This window comes from Astyanax mexicanus, chromosome 1 (genome assembly GCF_023375975.1).
Source record: "Astyanax mexicanus isolate ESR-SI-001 chromosome 1, AstMex3_surface, whole genome shotgun sequence".
In the NCBI taxonomy this organism is placed as follows: domain Eukaryota; kingdom Metazoa; phylum Chordata; class Actinopteri; order Characiformes; family Acestrorhamphidae; genus Astyanax; species Astyanax mexicanus.
This window is the reverse complement of record NC_064408.1, coordinates 127,339,247-127,359,566: the sequence shown is the minus strand read 5'-3', so window position 1 is coordinate 127,359,566 and position 20,320 is coordinate 127,339,247. Positions and strand designations below refer to the sequence as shown.

General features: G+C 36.1%; 1 protein-coding gene across 1 annotated transcript in view; it reads left to right on the top strand.

The window, feature by feature from the left end:
- Positions 1-20,320, top strand: part of LOC125784870 (NLR family CARD domain-containing protein 3-like) — a 185,812-nt gene that overhangs the window by 49,944 nt on the left and 115,548 nt on the right. Inside the window, exons 3-5 of the mRNA XM_049468884.1 lie at positions 13,021-13,134; positions 17,877-17,925; positions 18,225-18,414. Of these exons, the coding sequence (XP_049324841.1) occupies positions 13,021-13,134; positions 17,877-17,925; positions 18,225-18,414 (353 nt within the window). The remainder of the gene's footprint in view (positions 1-13,020; positions 13,135-17,876; positions 17,926-18,224; positions 18,415-20,320) is intronic.

The following is a 20,320-nucleotide window of genomic DNA, read 5'->3' as shown; positions in this document are numbered from 1 at the left end:
AGTCGTATACAGACCAGAAGATCTTTCCATCCACTCTTTTCCTCTGTTTCATCTTCTCACAGACTTTAGGACACTTAAGGACTGTCTGCTGTGTTCATGAAGGACACAGAGCTGAACAACACCATGATGAGAACCTGTTGCTCAGACAGGCTGGAGCTGATCACGTCATTAAAACTGGACAACAAGCTGTTAACTGGACTCTGGACAGAATCTATCAATATGATTACGTCAGCAATCACATGTCATTTGCATAAATGTATAACTGCTTGGATGAAGTCTGAAGGGTCCTCACTCCCTCAACTGCCTTTTTCTTTCTCTCTCTCTCTCTCTCTCTCTCTGGGTTGTGAATGTGTTGATCTATCGAGATTTTAGTACACTATGTGTCGACTCATTGATGTACTTTTACTGTTTTCTAATATATATTTATTAATTTTTGTTCCTTTTATATATATATCTGGAATGCTAAAGCTATTTGGTACCACTTTAAAATATGACTACCTTTATGAAGGGTTTATAAATGGTTTACAATTAGTTTATTAATGGTTACTAGGTTGTAAATGTCTTAAACATCATTGATAATCATTAATAACACATATATAGAAAGGGCTACAATGACCTGTTGTTTGCTGAATAGTGAACCCACAGCCATCTATATTGTTGCCCTTTCTACGCATGTGTTATAACTGATTATTAATGATTTGTATAGCATTTACAACCTAATTAGTGACCATTAATAAACTCATTGTAAACATGTTATAAACCCTTTAAAAACGTAGTCTTATTTTAAAGTGGTACCAACTATTTTTACAGGTACGATATTTTTGAATATCGTGAACAATATTATACCCTGAAATATCGTACCATATCACCCACCCCTAATTATCACATCAAGGTTCTACTTTTTTTTTTTTTTTGCTGTTTTTAGCTAAAGAAAATTCACACTGGTCTCATTTTCTCATTATATATCTACTAGAGACAGATTATGTCTGTCCAGTAGCATTTATTTTACTTTAATTCTGCATATATGGAGATATTTGGAGTGCATTATTAGCGTAATGACATTCTGGATCATTGACTTCTGTTACAAATCTGATAAAATTCTTGTATTTTTAATATCTCAAGGTGTTCCCCATCATATTGTATGTAATAATAAAATTTAATTTTTCAATTTTGTCATATCTCAAAGAATATTATCGCTAAAATACCATGAATTATTGTGATATTATTGTAGGGCCATATCCCCCATCCCTAATATATATATAAATATATATATATTACAATATAAAGTTAGTAAAGCTTTTATTTTTTATTATTTTACTTTATTCTTTTATTTTTTATTATTTTATGTTGCTTAGGGTTTTAGGGATAGGGTTTAGAGTGCTTACCCTAACACTTAAGATACATTATGAATTGCAGAACTGATTCTACCTCAGTCATTTAGTCCTCTGGTTAGTGGGTCAGTGGGTCAGTCTGTCAAGTTCTCTCATCTCTAACAAGTCCAAGACATACAAGACATACACTAAAGAAAATGCATTAATTGCTCAGATTTGTGTTGAAGGTTACTGAAGTGTTGGTTTAAATGAGGAAGTTTTAGGGGAAAATTAAAAGTTAAGTCAGTCTTTTTGCTTATTTGTTTCAAGTATTTTAATAAAATATATAATAGAATATTTATTGTTAAACCATATTAAAATAGTTAGCTAATGCCTTAATAAATACAGCAATACAACAGGACAATTTGTGTATAAAAATAGTGATTTTTGTTTTTGAAGACATAGCTTTACTAACTAAATATTGTAATAAATCTATGAGTAAAATAAAAAAAGTATAATAAAATAATAATAATAATAATAATAATAATAATAATAATTATAATAATAATAATAATAAAGTAAAATAAAATAATAAAAAATAAATGCTTTACTAACTTATTATTGTAATAAATGTGGGACCCTGACCATTAGCTTAGTTGCTAACATTGATCCATGAATTTACCTCACGGGCAAACAACTTAAAAGTCATACCAAAAAAGGGTCAGTTTAACATTATCACATCCATTTTCCTACTACTAATTTTACTAGAATTATTGTTGTGTTAGCCAGTAATGTTGAATAAATGAAGTCCTTTACACTGAATGTTTTAACAGCTTTAGCTTTAAAAAAAAGTTTTTTTCTTATTAGCATCTGTGCTAACCAGAACATTTCTGACAAGACTCCATTTTCTAGCACTGTTGCTATAAATAGATCAGGCTGGGTCTGTAAAATGCTGTGATTGGTCAGAGGAAAGCCAATCCAGTCGCTGTCGCTACCTAGCTTGGGCCTGCCCATGCTCATCTGTGACGCTGCATAAAATTAGGCCCGCCACTAGATGGAGCCAGCGAGTCCAAAATGAATGGGATGAATAAAGCTAGCTAAATGTCTTTTTCCTGTAATCCACCACATATTAGTACGATTTTCATTTTAGTTTAAAGCTAATAATGAGAATCTGCAGCACAGTGTAGCGTCTTCTCCCTTTGGACATGGTCTAAAAGCAATTATAATTATGTTCTTGAACTTGCAACAAGTGATAAGTTATCAAATATTTTAAAAGAAGACATTCGGTTTATTTAAAAAAATATATATGTACATATTCAACTCATAACGGTTTCTGTTAAAACAATCCTTTAAAAAAAACTCTCTCTCTCTCTCTCTCTCTCTCTCTCTCTCTCTATATATATATATATATATATATACATGTTTTTTAACAGAAACCATTGAGTTGGATATGTACATAATTTTATTATTTTACAATTTGTTCAATTAAACAAATATCTTCTTTTAAAACATTCTATAACTTATCACTTTCAAAATATAAATCTATCTATCTATCTATCTATCTATCTATCTATCTATCTATATATATACACACACACACACACACACACAGTGTATGTACCATGTATATATTGTTTATATAAACAAAACGTATTTACATTAATTGATAATTCATGTTTTTTGTTTCCACAGAATGCACAAAAAATTCCAACCCTACCCATCCTGTTCAATGATGAAAGTCCAATGTATCTCAATTAGAACATCAGAGCGTGCCACTCAATTTGAATTTGCTGAAGACACAGCAAAAATAACACATACAGAAAAAAAGTGTATGTGTTCTGTTACTGATGGAACAGCAGTTTTTTTGGTTCCTCTTAAAGAGGACCAAATTTCTAAATTTAAGGAGGGGGAGACGTACATTATAAAGAACGCTACAGTAAAGCAGGACCACCCCTACCCCAAATTGTTCATTGGATATGGGGCAGGGGTGTTCCGAATAACCCCATTGACGGTGCAAGAACATTAAATTCGCCTCGCAAGAGAAAGCGTCATGCCGTCCTCTGAAAAAGGGGACCTGAAAGACCCGGGACTGTACCAAAAAGAAGGATACTTAACCGTATCAGGAAAAATTGTTTCGGCAAGTATCATGATTTTACCTGGTTTATTAGTTTGCTCATGCTCCCTAATGTAAACTCACTTTTACTGTGAAAAAAGATGAAAAAATTATACATTTATATTGAATATAAACACAGATGTATGAGAAAATATATTGAAATGCATTTCAGATCAGAATTATGTTCTAGGAAAAAAAAACAAAAATGATCAATACACTGACAAAGCCTTTCAGGAGAAAACATACTGTATAAATATCTTTTTATCTGTACTCTGTTCTTACTTTACCCACCCTTTTTTCCTATTTAGCTGACTACTCCCCGGCAGGTCCAAATAGATGGCTGCATCCCTGTGAGGGATATTGTCCTTGAGGAAAATGGTGACACCGCCACAGTATCCCTCTGGAGGGAGGCAGCGACTGTGCCACTGGTGATTGGGCAAACTGTCCTTATTACTCATGTAAAAGTGGGGAAAAAGAAAGCCTTTGGCAAGAACTTCAATTCAACCACCTACACAAGTGTTTCGGTGAGTAACATAAATTTCTCACACTAAATCGATAACTTCCCATTTTGGTCTTCAAGTTTCCTTTTTGAAGGTACTCCTCTTGCTAATTGCTAATATGCTCTGTTTGTGTACTTTACACATTAATACAGGTTTCCTTTTAGACTGTTAAAACAGGTTTACCTGTGTTTAGGAAGGGATAACTGTGGATGAGGGAAGGTATAACTGTGGATGAGGGAAGGTATAACTGTGGATGAGGGAAGGTATAACTGTGGATGAGGGAAGGTATAATTGTGGATGAGGGAAGGTATAACTGTGGATGAGGGAAGGTATAACTGTGGATGAGGGAAGGTATAATTGTGGATGAGGGAAGGTATAATTGTGGATGAGGGAAGGTATAACTGTGGATGAGGGAAGGTATAACTGTGGATGAGGGAAGGTATAACTGTGGATGAGGGAAGGTATAATTGTGGATGAGGGAAGGTATAACTGTGGATGAGGGAAGGTATAACTGTGGATGAGGGAAGGTATAACTGTGGATGAGGGAAGGTATAACTGTGGATGAGGGAAGGTATAACTGTGGATGAGGGAAGGTATAACTGTGGATGAGGGAAGGTATAATTGTGGATGAGGGAAGGTATAACTGTGGATGAGGGAAGGTATAGTTGTGGATGAGGGAAGGTATAACTGTGGATGAGGGAAGGTATAACTGTGGATGAGGGAAGGTATAACTGTGGATGAGGGAAGGTATAACTGTGGATGAGGGAAGGTATAACTGTGGATGAGGGAAGGTATAACTGTGGATGAGGGAAGGTATAACTGTGGATGAGGGAAGGTATAACTGTGGATGAGGGAAGGTATAACTGTGGATGAGGGAAGGTATAACTGTGGATGAGGGAAGGTATAATTGTGGATGAGGGAAGGTATAACTGTGGATGAGGGAAGGTATAACTGTGGATGAGGGAAGGTATAACTGTGGATGAGGGAAGGTATAAGTGTGGACTGAAAAATGTGTCTTTTACTGTATGTGTATGTTTGTCCAGTACATACCCGCCATTTTTAATGTTCAAACTTTTTACTACAGGAAACTGAAGAGAAACAGGAAAGAAGAGTAATCACTGTTGTTGGAGTGGCAGAGTCTGATGATGGCAATGTGCTCCTAACAAGAGATCTGGAGGAGCTGAGTGTACCCCCAGGGCTCTTACCTGAAGAGGCTGATGAGCTAATCAAAAGGCTGCCAGTGGACCTGTCAGTAATAGCTAAGGGACAACAGGTTACAGAAGTAAAAACATTAGACCCTGAAGTGTAAAAAAACAAGTCCAAATGCTCTGTTCTGTCCAAATCGTTCTGTCAGAATTAAAATGTTAAATCTTAATCTCTAATTTAAATGATCATATCCTAGATGGTTTCAGAGGTGTTGCAAGTTGATTCTATGGTATTCCAGGTATGTGTGTGTGGTGTGTGTGTGTGTGTGTGTTCAGTGTGTGGAGTGTTGCCCTATGTAAGATTATTGGCTGAGCTGTTTATGCTGTGGTTGTGTTGTTTTACATTAAATATAAAGTTGTTTTGTTGATGTTAATTTGTGTGTAAATCACATACAGAGAATGCTGTACTGTTTATTCATTTTTATTGTAAAACATTGCAGCAAAACAATAAAATAGTAATAATAGTAAATTAAATACACTGTTTTTTTTTTAATGTCTGCGTAATTAAATTAATTAAATGTGTAATTTGATAATATACTGCATAGTATTGTAGGCAATACCTTAAATTTTAGTGTCTGCTGTAGCATCTACCAAAAAGAATTGTGTAAGTGCTATAAACTCAGTATCTATTCTTAGTGGTTCCGATTTGGAACTGACTTCACAAAGAGCTGAACAGTTTGAATCTGTTTATGTCTGTGGATCTGTTAGACTGATTTTATGAAATAGTCGCTTCTTTTTGAATCTGTAAATTGGTCACATTCATTATTTGGCATTTTGTCCTTTACTTTCCTGTGGCTTCATGCCTTAACCCTCCTGTTATGTTCATTTGTCAGGAACAGCAATGGTGTTCCTGGGTCAATTTGATCCGGTGCATGTTTAATTATCCTATTAATATCCAAAATAATAATTATCCAAAATAATAATTATCCAAAATAACAATTATTAAAAAATGTTATTTTTTTATGTTTCACTACTTTACTACTTTTGAAAGACCAACATATTAGAAATAACAGTTTTACATAACATTAAAACATAACAATTTAATTTTGTTTTAGTTTTTGTTTATTGCAGGGGGTTATATGTTGCTTACACTAATTAAGGCAGGCAGAATAAGGTTTATACAAAAAAAAAAAAAAACACTTTTATGTATTTTCCATAGGTCTTCAAACTTTTAAAGGGGTCAGGAGGGTTAAACATGTTCTGTAGTCCATTTACCATTCAACCCAATGGAAAAACTCAGCTTCAGCAATACAATTCCCAGTATGCATCTGCCAGTCTCACGTGTCCGGATTGGGCGGGCGAATATTGCTGAGTGTCCTACCTAGTGACCAGAGCCATTTCCTTACTATGTTCCTCACAGTGGAAACTGACAGGTTAAATCTCTGAGACAACTTTTTGTATCCTTCCCCTGAACAACTATGTTGAACAATCTTTGTTTTTAGATCATTTGAGAGTTGTTTTGATGAGCCCATGATGCCACTCTCCAGAGGAGATTCAAATAGGAGAACAACTTGCAATTGGCCACCTTAAATACCTTTTCTCATGGTTGGATACACCTGGCTATGAAGTTCAAAGCTCAATGAGGTTACCAAACCAATGTTGTGCTTCAGTAAGTCAGTAAAAAGTAGTTAGGAGTATTCAAATCAATAAAATGATAAGGGTGCCCATACTTTTGCACCGGTCAAATTTTGGTTTAATGCATATTGCACATTTTCTGTTAGTACAATAAATTCATTTCAATCCTGAAATATTACTGTGTCCATCAGTTATTAGATATATCAAACTGAAATGGCTGTTACAAACACCCAAATATTTACAACTAAAAATGATTAAGATTAATAGGGGTGCCCAAACTTTTTCACATGACTGTATATAGTTAATATAGTTTTGATATAAAAATGTAAGGACTTTTCAAGGGAAAAGTCTTTGTTTTTGTTATTAATTCGTTTTTTGTTCATTCAATGCAATTAGTTAATTTATTACTGTCAACATTTGTGTTAATAATCAAAGTTATTGTTACTATACTATACTAACACTATACTAATTGTTACTACACTAATAAACTAAGTTACTTAAATGAATCTCTGTGATTTCAGATATTCTTGTTATAAAATTATGTTTTAAATTACAACTGGAGGTGACAATAATACAATGACACATACTTTATATTGCAGTGTAGTTTTATTAAGTGAACTTGGAGGAACTAATGCTTATTACTGTGTGTAAATGGAATTATTGCTCTTTTGGAGTGGTTTGTGGCTCTTAAAAGAGCCTTTGTGTCTGTTGGTTCAAACTGCAGGTTGCCAGGGAACTGCACCCTCAGTTGAGAAGTAAGATGCATATGTCTCCCTAACACAAACTGCCTCCCGGGTTGAGTTGTTGCTCCCCAATCTTGTTGCATCTTGAAGGACAGCAACATTGCCCTCACCACTCCGTGACATAGGCTCCCTCCTCGTCCTTGTCGTGCTCCTTATGAAGTTATGAAGGACACAGGTGGCCTTCACACAAGCTTCCACATTGGCAGGGCTGATACCAATGACCCGGCGGTACATGCGCCATTGTGATGTGAGGATACCAAAGGTGTTCTCAACAATCAGCCTCGCTCGCGAAAGCCTGTAATTGAAGATTCTCTGCCTACTAGAGAGGTTGGAACTTGGGAAGGGCTGCATTAGATCTCTCCGCAGAAGGAAAGGCCTCATCACCAACAAACACATGTGGCTGAGGTCCCAGGTGCTCAGCTCCTGTCAGCACAGCATCTTCTGGAAGGCCAAGGGTTCCATCTTTGAGAGCATGACCAAAGGGTGAATTGTCCAGAATCCCTCCATCACTGGTTCCTCCATAGCCGCCAACATCCACAATCCGGAAGCAGTACTTGGCATCCACAGCTGCCAAGAGGACGATAGAAAAGGTCCCCTTATAGTTGTGGAAAAAAGACCCGGAGTTATCAGGAGCCTGGATCACCACATGCTTTCCATCAATGGATCCCACACAGTTTGGAAAGTTCCAACGATGGAGGAAGTCTGCTGCAATAGCTCTCCAGTCATCAGTGGTGGGAACTGGCATGTACTCCTCCACCAAAGAGGCCCAAATAGCCCTGGACACATCCGCAACTATGCAGGCCACAGTACTGAATCCAATATGATAGCTGTAAGCTATTGTGCGAAAAGAGTCTCCAGTTGCAAGAAATCTGTAAAAATATTAATGTTAAAATGCATGGTTTAAATGCATATTAAAACTGTTATTCAAACAGTTATATATAATATATAATGTCATGACATTAATTCAGGCATTCATTAAGGATGAAGTCATGAGGAATTATACAGGAACAAACACCATTAACTAATGAATGAAGATGAATGGAATGAAGGCTTTATTCAATGCCGCACAAAAATGTAGTGGTCACTTCAATATCATTGCTTGGCAAAATTTAATACTGTTTTAATGTTTATTGTTATGTGATCTGTTGTGTCAAAAAAGCAACAAGCTACTTAAGGCGGTTACATGTGTCCTATCACCCCTTTCCGGAAGAAAATGTAACCGCCTTAAGTAGCTTGTTGCTTTTTTGACACAACAGATCACATAACAATAAAACAGTATTAAATTCTGCCAAGCAATGATATTGAAATGACCACCACATTTTTGTGCGGCGTTCACCTGTAAGTATGTGTACTGTAGTAATAGATATAGATAGCTAGCATTCTGGAAAAGAAGACAGGATGGGCATGCAGGTGGGTGTATATTGTATACTCAACAACAGCTTAAAACATGTAAGTTTATGTTCTTATAAATATATTTTCTTATATTAATGATTAAAAATGTTAACATTCTTAAAAATATGACTGGGTGGTGCTAAAAAAAACCCCACATTAAGCCCACCCAGGATGGGCTTAATTAACACATTAATTCCTGGTATATTCATGTACTGAATAAAGCCTTCATTCCATTTATCTTTATTAATTCATACAGACATTAGTTAATGGTGACTAATTTAACCTTACAGTTATTAATACATAACCCATTCATTTGTTCCTGTATAATTCCTCATGACTTCATCCTTAATGAATGCCTGAATTAATGTCATGACATGTACCCTTATTATAAAGTGTTACCTATATTATTAAGTTTATTAATTTTGTATATATTATAATATATTATATTAAATAAGTTGCACTTACCTTAAGCAAACAGCCAAGCGTTGGGATGCACAAATAGCCTTGCGGTAATTTGTGTCCATTCGGCTAATTCGGGGACCCACTTTAGCAAGAAGGGAATGAAACTGGTTCCTGTCCAGTCTGAAGTACCGCTGGAACCTGTCATCATCCAGCCTCAGCTCCTGCACAGGGCGAAGGAATTCTCCATGCTGTGTGCGGGACAGCAGGGTCTGATGGATCCACGCAGAGCGGTGACTGCGCTTTCTCCAGGAGGTAAAGTGCTCCAACAGCCAGCAAGACAAACTCTCCAGTATCCATGGTGGACTAATGGTTTTGAGAGGGGTTTAGTATTTATGTAGTACAGTTTCCCTCCATTTGTTTCGTTTTTTGAGGGAACACTGCTTATTGGTTAAAAGAAATCAGCAGATTCAGAGCCAGCTTCTTGTGTTCGGAGCAGAGGGCTTACCTCATTCATTGAAAGCCAGGTTTAACAGCACATTTTACATGAATAAATGTTTTAACACATAAGGAGATTAATAGATCATCATTTTTATGCATATGACGTGCATTTTAAATAATGCGAAACGTTTGTACGAGTGTATAATGTTTTAGAATTGTGAGAGAGAGTGAGAGAGAGAGAGAATAGAGAGAGAGAGAGAGAGAGAGAGAGAGAGTAGGCGGGATGTGACGCATAGAAGGAGAAAGTGAAAGTAAGTTCAGTTTCCTCCATTAGAAGAGAACAGAAGTCCGGATTGACTCGGTAAGTTCAGAACTGAAGAGAATGTAGAACAGAACCGTGTAGCTTAAAGTCAGAACCGGTTCTAAAGGTTCCTCAGATCCAGAACCGGTTCTTTAAGCTCAGCTCAGTGTCCGATTCCACTGGAAGAACCAGGATCAGCATGGAGATCTGAACCGGGCCTGGATCAGACCTGGACCTGGTCTAGATCAGACCGGCTGGAGAACAATCAGCTGTAACAGATCAATAATGCTGTAAACTGAAGAGAAATGCGCAGATATAGATCGATATTTATTGATCACAGTGTAGTTTATGCTGTTTAAAGCGCATTACTGCTTAATGTGGGCTTTGATCTGTTGGGGAGATAAAAACACGGAGCTGCTATAAAGGCGTGTTTATATGCAGTAGCGCTGTTCAACCAGCAGGAGCTCAAGATCACGTGGTGTGTTAGAGTTTTTAATCCTGCTGTTTTATATTATACTTAAATAACATTTATTTAATACTATTAATAGTAATATTTTAATAATTATTAATATAAATAATTAGTGTTAGTGTTTTTAATCCTGCTGTTTTATATTATACTTAAATAATGTTTTTATTATTTTATATTACTAGTAATAATTAAATTATAATAATTAGAAATCAGTAAATGTCTGTAATCTAAGTTAATCTGTAATGAGGTTAAATCACACTGTTATGAAATGTTCCCTGTTTTTGTTGGTTTTGTTTGTTTATCAGGAATTGTTTAATGCAGTTCTGATTATAATGTTATTATTGTAAGAATAGTGGTTTTATTGTAATGGCTGATCTGTTCTCAGGGGTTCCAGCTGTGTGTGAATGAAGAAGAGTAAATGATGGATCCTCAGAACTCCAGCAGTGGAGGAGGAGCCTCTGTCCTAAAGTGAGTAAATTAACTGATAGATTTTATTAGTAAAGTAGTTTTTATATTTTAATGGTTGCAGCTCTGATCCTGGACCTGTGTTCCACAAATTTTACTGATTTAAATACACAGAACCGAGGTTCTCCTGAACCAGAGTCAGAACCCTGTGCTGCTTTTAAACATAGAAAATCATTTAACAAACTAGCAAAAACAAAATCTCTCACCTGCAGATTAATACAGAAATCCATAGTTCAAATAATATTCCTCTCCATCAGTTATCTTTAGCTCAGTTATTATAAATATAATTAATATTTAGTTTAATCAGAACTTTCAGTCCCTACGGATCAGTTCATTCTTTATAAAAAAGTATATGGTAAATAATTATATAAATATAAGTAATTCAGGTGAATTCATTAAAATGAACTAATTTAATAATCTGCACGTAGGGGGGATCACCAGAAAATCAGGCTTGTGTAAAATAATTATAATGATAGTGATCTTAATAACGATATATATAAAATAAAAATATGTCAAGCATGTGAACAGATGTAAGCAATATAAAAGTAACATATTTGCTGGAGAAAAGAAAGATGAATCTGTGTGAAAGTTTTAGTGAGAGTATAAACCGTGTATTACGGTAGCCGTGTGCACAGCGGAGCTGGAGGAGAAAGCTGCGCTCGCTTTTACTGCAGAGAAACTGAACATGGAAAATAAACACAAGAGTTTTTGTAACTCTACAGACTGAACTCAGATCAGTGTGGTAAAAAGTAGATGAGGCTTTAATACTAAAGGAAAAAACGTGTAGTCGTAATACAAGCAGTGTTCAAAACCAGAGTAAGAATAAACCCATACATCAGAGACATAAACTCTAATAAAAGAGAAATCCTGATCCAGAAATACAGTCCAAACCACCAGAAAACACAGTAAAAACAGAGCAAAAGAGACGAAGTTCAACACGAGAAAAAAAGATACATTTACAGAAATACAATCAGAAAGAAAACGCTCAGTCTGTCGCTGGATCAACAGTGAAATACTTAAAGAAAAATAATACCAACAAATGGGTTTATATACACGTACAAATTACTAACAGCTGAACTCAGTTCTAAAATTCCGGAGATGAGGAGCGTGAGAAAGTGCAGCGATTGGCTGAGTCTGAACACGTGATGTTGTCAGGTGCATGCTGGGGATTGTAGTTCTGGAGAGGCGTATGTCCATTGAACTACAGTGTTCGTATCAGGAGTGACTCTCAATAAACATCATTTATCCAGCTCTAATCAACACATTTACACCACAAACACAAACACCTACCTGTAGAACAGTGTAACATTCTGACAATACTGACCTTTCTTTTACTGAACATATAATACATCTGTTTTCAGGTTAAATCCACTATATTTAAACATTACCTCATGTATAGATCACAATTTAAAGTCTTATTAAAGAAGACTTTACATATGATATTATTAATCATGTTTAATTTAAAATGATATTACTGCAGGAATTTGTTGAAAACATTTGGTTGTAAACAGACCAAAAATAAAACAAATCTAAGCATTACCAAATAAAACCACTGAACTCTTGAAGAGCACCTGTAATATTATTCATTATTATTGTTTCAAGTAATAATACTGTATTAATTAGAATTAATGGGATGGCTGGTCATAAATACATATAAAACACATCCTCAATATAATCCAGACATGATGGCGGATGACTTTATGAAGTTACAGATTTGTGCAGCAGTTTTGATAAAGAATAAAATGATGTGTGCTTATTGGACGAGGGATTTTCAGAAAGCTTTGGGAAGCTTCTGGAACAGTTATGAAAAAGTTAGTGTGGAACCTGTGAATGAGTTTACTCCACACTTTACTCTCATCATGGATCATCATGAAGATCTGTTTACAGGAAGAAGAGAGGAGCATCTCCAGCCCCCAGTGGAGTGTCTATGAAGAGTGATCTGTCCATGAATCATCCTCTAAGGTTCAGCAGTGGAGGAGGAAGCTCTGGGTCTCGGTACATCACTGCACTAAACTACTGTTCTGTTCTGAGAGTGAAGCTCTTCAGTTCCTGATCTTTATTAAAGATGTGCTGTGTGTTGGAGTTTCACTGTGTTTAATGTTAACAGAACTGAAACCCAGAGAGGAGCTTCTCCAGAACCCAGTGGAGTGTCTATGAAGAGTGATCAGTCCATGGGTCTTCCTCCAGAGTTCAGTGATGAAGTCGTGACCTCTGACCCACAGTGAGTGAAACATCAAAGCCTCAGAGATTCAAATTTTCTCAGGGTCATTAAATCACAACCCACTTTTTATAGAATATAAACCAAACAAATTTATTTTTGAAAAATACCCTCAAAAACACATTTACACATACATATGCATGCAAAGTGAATTTAAAAGCAACTACATGTATAAAAGTTACTACAGTAAAATTAAATATCATTTGCTATTTTACTTGTCAGCATATCTCTGTATTCAGAGAACATTAGTGAGAAACTGAGAAGGACCGTGCTGACTGCAGGTATAAAGGGAAATACAATAAATTAAATAAAACTTTAAAAAAAAAGCTTTTATCTAACCTGTATTTTGTGGAAGTCAGTGAGACAGTTGGGCATGTTCCAACAGCTGTGAAGAAATCCCCACCCCCACCATGAACAGCATCTTGGGTATTTCCATTTTTCCACGTATTTCTAAGTAAAGTTAAAGTCAAGAGAAAGGTGAGTGCACGCTCTCGAGAGGGGGGGTGCTAAATACGGCACAACACCGGCAAACGAATGGTGGTTACCATGGCAGCAAGAATGCTGCACACGTCTCTCTGTCTCTTTTTTCCAATATAAAATACGAGAACAAAATCAGAGGAGCGTTAATTATTTTACGCTTAAAAAAAACAATGTATTTATTTAATCGCTGCTCTAAACTACAGGATCAGCTACAGGGGGGAGAATTACACATATATCTGTATATAGACCGTTTCAGAGGAATATTCACGAGCACAGGAAGTGACGTCGCTGTTCCTAGAACACTTCCGTTCAGCGGTAAACAGCGTTTAATACAGTGGACGTAACTTTTTAATTTAACATGAATTCAAACTTCACCTAATCTGAGAGTCACAAACACTGAAAATCAGGTCAAATTGTTCTTTAAACCAGTAAACTATGGAGGACCAAACATTACATAAGTATAAATAAATACACATATAACTGTAGAAAGATATAAATAAATTAATGATGAAATTAATAAATATATAAATAAATGCACATATACGTGAATAAATAAATAAATAAATACATGCACAAATAATTGTATAGGTAAATAAATTAATTAATAAATACAGTTCTTATTTATAAATGTATTTATTCATTTATATGTGCATTTATTTATGTCAACATTTATTTATTTATTCATGTATTTATTTAACTATTTATTTATTTATTAATTTATTTATTTCAACATTTATTTATTTATACATGTATTTATTTAACTATTTATTTATTTATTCATTTATTTATTTCAACATTTATTTATTTATTCATGTATTTATTTAACTATTTATTTATTTATTAATTCATGTATTTATTTAACTATTTATTTATTTATTAATTTATTTATTTCAACATTTATTTATTTATATTTATGTCATTTTTGGTCCTCCATAGTAAACACGCCTGCTTTGGTTTTTCACACTGCTGACCTGCCTGCAGTTACAGCGTCCGCTCACAACTCCTCCCTCCTTCTGATCTATAAATCATGCAGAGTTCATGCTGGATATCGTTTGACTTGCTACAACCTCACCATAGTGATGCTTCTCTACTACAGGAACAAATATTCACAACTTTTACACTGAGAAATTAATTAAATGCTCTTTCACTGCCTCCGTTTCAACAAGGTAGTGATCAGATCTGGGTAGATCACCTCTATCAAGCGTTTTAAATCAGAGGAAAGAACTTCCCTCTTAAATCCTTATCAAAAGGATCAGGAAAAGAGGTCTGATCACTTTTTACTAATTTCTGATCGTATGTTTGATCTGTTTTTGGGAGATTTGTGAAATATGCGCTCTCATTCTGACAGCTGTATAGTTGAAAATAGCGCCACCGGAAGTGTGGAAGGAACAGACATGTGCAGGAGCTTTATTATTGTTTTCCTCATTGAAACGGTCTATAGAGACAGTAAGGTGATCTGTGTTCTGAGATTGGTGTTTAGTTTTTTAAATACACTAAATTACTATATATCTATATTGTTTTCTGCTTTGTATACTTTTTCTTACAACCCCAATTCCAATCAATTTATGCTTTGATTTTGTGTAAAATGTAAATATAAACAGAATTCAATTATTTGAAAATCCTTTTCAACCTATATTTAACTGAATACACTAAAAAGACAATGTTCAGACTGATAAACTTTATTGTTTTTTGCAAATATTCACTCATTTTGAATTTGATGCTGCAACACGTTCCAATGAAGCTGAGACGGGGCTAGGGCTGCACGATATTGGAAACGTTACATTGCATTGTTTCAGTTTTCTAAAAGCCCCGCCCCCACCCGCACGCTGTCTCACCACAGAGACCCGGACCGACCGAGAGCTGAGTCAGCGCTTTAGAGTCAGCTGAGCCCTCAAAACCCGAGGAAAACAGCAAAACAACCATAATTAAGCATTTAAATGGCCTTTTAAAAGGTAAATAAGAGCGTTTTTTTGTGTTTAAAAGCATGAATTCAGCTTTAACTGGAAATATCTGCACTGCTAAACTGAGGTGCACAGCTTTGGACAGGCTGTCTGAGGCGGTTACAGGGTTCATACACTTTTCATATTTTCATGATCGTACAGTCTTTAAAATATCAGTGCAGACATTAACAATAAAACAAAAAATCCAGTCCAAAACTGATCATAGTACGCCTATATCTTACTTACAATGTTTTTAAATAAAAAAAACATTTCTTTCAGCAATGCTGACAATCTTCAATAATAAAATGTGTCTCTAATCCTGAGAGCTCTATTGTGTAAAACGGAATTAACTGATTTCATCAATTAACATGATATAGACTATTTAGTTTGAAACTGGGATTTCTAAACCTGCTTCCCAGAGAAAGAGAGAAAGAGATGACCATTACAGCCTAAAAATGCCTTAACACTCATAAAAACACAAATTAGTAACTTGAAAGAGATTCTTTTTTTTGCTTTTAATATTGGCTCAAAAATAAAATATTAAAGCAGATTTTTTATTTCTGAACTATTTAACATGATTTTTAGAGATCATGGACATCGTGTCCTCTGGACCAAAGACTGAGACAAAGAAAAGGACTGTCCGGATTGTTCTCAGAGTAAAGTTCTAAAGCAGCGTATCTGATGGTGTGGGGGTGAGTTAGTGAGTTAGAACCCATGACCTGGAGAACCTGCACATCTGTGAAGCTCCATTAATGCTGAAAGCTTCATCCAGGTTCTGGAGGAACATCTGCTGCGTCTGAGCTTCGTCTTTTTCAGGACGTCCTGCTGCTTATTTCAGCAGGACGATGCTGATCCACATTCTGCAGGAGTTACAGCAGCAGCAGCTCGGCTTCATAGTAAAAGAGTGCGGGTTCTAGATCGACCCGCCTGCAGTCTAGAACCGTCTCCCACTGAAAACCTGTGGAGCGTCATGAAGCTCAAAATACGACGCCGGAGACCCGGACTGTAGATCAGCTGAAGATCTACATCAAGAAAGAATGAGAAAGAATTCCACCTACAAAGTTCAGCTATCAGTGTCCTCAGTTCACAAACTCTTATCGAGTGTTAAATAAAAAAGATGATGAAACACAGAGATAAACATCATCCTGTACAACTTCTTTACAACGTGTTGCAGCACCAAATTCAAATTTGCTAAAAATAATTTTACCTGATCGAACATTAAATATGTTCTCTTTGTTGTGAATTCAATTGAATACAGGTTAAAAAGGATTTGCGAATCATCATATTCTGTTTTTATTTATGTTTCTCACAACTTTCCAACTTTATTGAAATTGGGGTTGTATTTTACTTTGGAACATTTATTGCATAACTTGTCCTGCAGTTTTTGAGATATCAACATTTGTTCTAAGTCCAGATTGTTTGGTCTGATTGTGTGATGTATTTTTGTCTGGAACATTTGCATATGTTCACTCATTTTCATCCAGCTGGCATTTCCACATTGAATCAGCATTCAATCCTTTGGTGTTGATTTTGAAAAGTGAATGAATGTTTATATGGCAATTCAACCTTTAATTAACCATAGCTCACTAAAATGAGAAAATCTTTTAGTTTACAGTGTTAACAATAAACAAACATCACTGTAGTAAAGCTGAGTATAAAGAATGTTACCCACCACTACCAATCTGATTCAATATTTAATCTCAAAAACATTGTTTCAACATTGTTTCAACGTTGAAACAAAAACATTACTTCAACCATATTTTAACCACATTTCAACATTGAAGTCGATTATGTGCCAGCTGGGTCCTCATATGATCACATTTTTTTTCTGTAGGCTGTCTTCCTCAACCCATTCACTCATTCATTCTTTACAACATTCATCTTTTACAAAATCCAGTAAACACTTGGAGCTCACAGCAACGCCTCATCAACAAACAACTATAACATAGCAAAATCTAGGAACAGCCTATCAGCATTCTAGGAACAGCTTAACCAACATCTGCAGTATAGCAACACCTTAGCAACCAACAACTATATTATAGCAACACTCTATAAATCAGATGAAAGCATGTATTCTGTGCCATCATTCTGCATTTCCTTTAGGAAATGAACTTCATATATTTGATCAGTTACTGTCTGGTATTCTTTATTTGATTTATCTTGTGTTGTTTCTAAGATGCATCCAGGAACAAAATGAGAATTCATGCTTTTGTTATTATTGTAGTTTTTGTTATAATAAATATCAGTTGTATGTTTAGATGTGAGCTGCTATATCAGCTGATTTATTCCTGTAGATCACAGTGTGGATTTTCTATTTGTGCACAGAGAGAAGAGAAAAAACATTATCTGGGAAAACCTGGACAATATATTCAAGGTTAGTCCTAAACCGTATACACAATGGGGTTCTCCCTGATTTCTTTCATTTCTCAGGTAAATTTCACTTTAAGGTTTTGATACTTTGCTATTAATTAAACATTTATTCATATTTTGTTCTTGGTCTATTATAACTATAATATTGATAATATTAGGAATTTTAGATCAATAACAATGTTTTACACACCAAAGCATCTATAACTCCTCCCCTTTTCAGATCAATGTCTTTATGATTGTTCAGATCATCTGTCTCTGCACTGTAACAGCTTTAGTAATTCTCTAATGTTTGTTCTTAATCAGGAGCTGCAGCAGAAGTTTATCTCTATAGTGAAGAACGAGCTGAACACATTCAAGAAGCTCCTGAGTCCAGATTACCCAGCATGCTCTGAGAGAGAAGTGGAGGATGATCAGAGGGAGGGGGTGCTGAAGATCACACTGCACATCCTGAAGAACATGAAGCAGACAGACCTCGCCAACACACTAGAGAGCCGTAAGAGTTACTATTGGTACCAACCTGGTGCTAATGAACTTTTCAGTGCTGATTTTCAAAAACAATAAAAACTGTATTGCAGTATGTTGTAAAAACAACATAATGCCATCTTTATTATTAAATTATTAATTTATTGTATCACAGAGTCGTTCTACACAGCGTATTTAATGGTTGATCTCAGCTGATTACATGTTCATTATTGTCTTTCCCTGTAATCAGAATTGGCCCCAGCGTGTCAACAAACACTCAAATCCAAACTGAGTAAAAAATATCAGAAAATTAATGAAGGAATCTCAGGTCAGGTAAAGTCAGCACTTCTGAATGAGATCTACACAGAGCTCTACATCACAGAGGGAGGAGGTGGAGACATCAATCAGGAACATGAGGTGAAGCAGATTGAAGCTGCATCCAGGAAAAGGCCAACAGAGGAAAGACCAATCAAATGTAACGACATATTTACACCCTTACCAGAACAGAACCAGCCCATCAAAACTGTACTGACTAAAGGAGTTGCTGGAATTGGAAAAACAGTCTCAGTGCAGAAGTTCATCCTGGACTGGACTGTAGGAGAAGTAAATCAGGACATTCTCTTCATATTTCCACTTCCTTTTAGAGAACTGAATCTGATGAAGGAGAAGAAGCTCAGTCTGGTGAATCTTCTTCAGCGCTTCTTCCCAGAAACACAAGATTTAAAACCAAGACATTATAAGAGCTATAAGATCATGTTCATCTTTGATGGGCTGGATGAGTGTCGACTGCCTCTGGATTTCCAGAACAATGAGAACTTGGTAGATATAGAAGAACAAACCTCAGTGGATGTTCTGCTGACGAACCTCATCAAGGGGAATCTGCTTCCCTCTGCTCTCCTCTGGATCACCTCTCGACCAGCGGCGGTCAGTCAGATCCCTCCTGAGTGTGTTGATCAGGTAACAGAAGTGCGGGGTTTCAGTGACCCTCAGAAACAGGAGTACTTCAAGAAGAAGATTAGGAATCAGGACCTGGCCAATAAAGTCTTCACACACATCAGGTCTTCAAGAAGCCTCTACATCATGTGCCACATACCGGTCTTCTGCTGGATTACAGCCACTGTTCTAGAGAGAATGCTGAGTGAAGCTAAGGGTGGAGAAACCCCCAAAACCCTGACACAGATGTTCACACACTTCCTAATCTTTCAGATCAAACACAAGAGCCAGAAGTACAGTGGGAAAAGTGACTCTGATCCTCAGCAGACTAGAGAAAGTATTCTGGCTCTGGGGAAACTGGCGTTCCAGCAGCTGGAGAAAGGAAACCTGATGTTCTATGAGGAAGATCTTAGAGAGAGTGGCATCGATATTAGAGAAGTATCAGTGTACTCAGGAGTGTGTACCCAGATCTTCAGACAGGAACATGAACTGCTGGACCTGGGGAAGGTCTTCAGCTTTGTACATCTGAGTATTCAGGAGTTCCTCGCTGCTTTATATGCATTTCTCTATTTCAACACTAAGGATCGGAATATGCAAACCACAGAACAGCAAACCACTGGACTATCTGAGCTTTTCAGCAGGAAATCGATGAATGACTTCCTCAGCAGTGCCGTGGATAAAGCCTTACAGAGTGAGAGTGGACATCTGGACCTGTTCCTTCGCTTCCTTCTGGGTCTCTCACTGGAGTCTAATCAGACTCTGTTACGATTCATACTGACACAGAAAGAGAAGAACTCTCACAGCAATGAGGAAACAGTCAAATACATCAAGAAGAAGATTGAGGAGAACTCCTCTCCAGAGAAATCCATCAATCTGTTCCACTGTCTGAATGAACTGGATGATCATTCTCTAGTGCAGGAAGTGCAGAAATACCTGAGTGGAGGTGATCGTCTTCATCAGGCCAGACTCTCTCCTGCTCAGTGGTCAGCTCTGGCGTTTGTGTT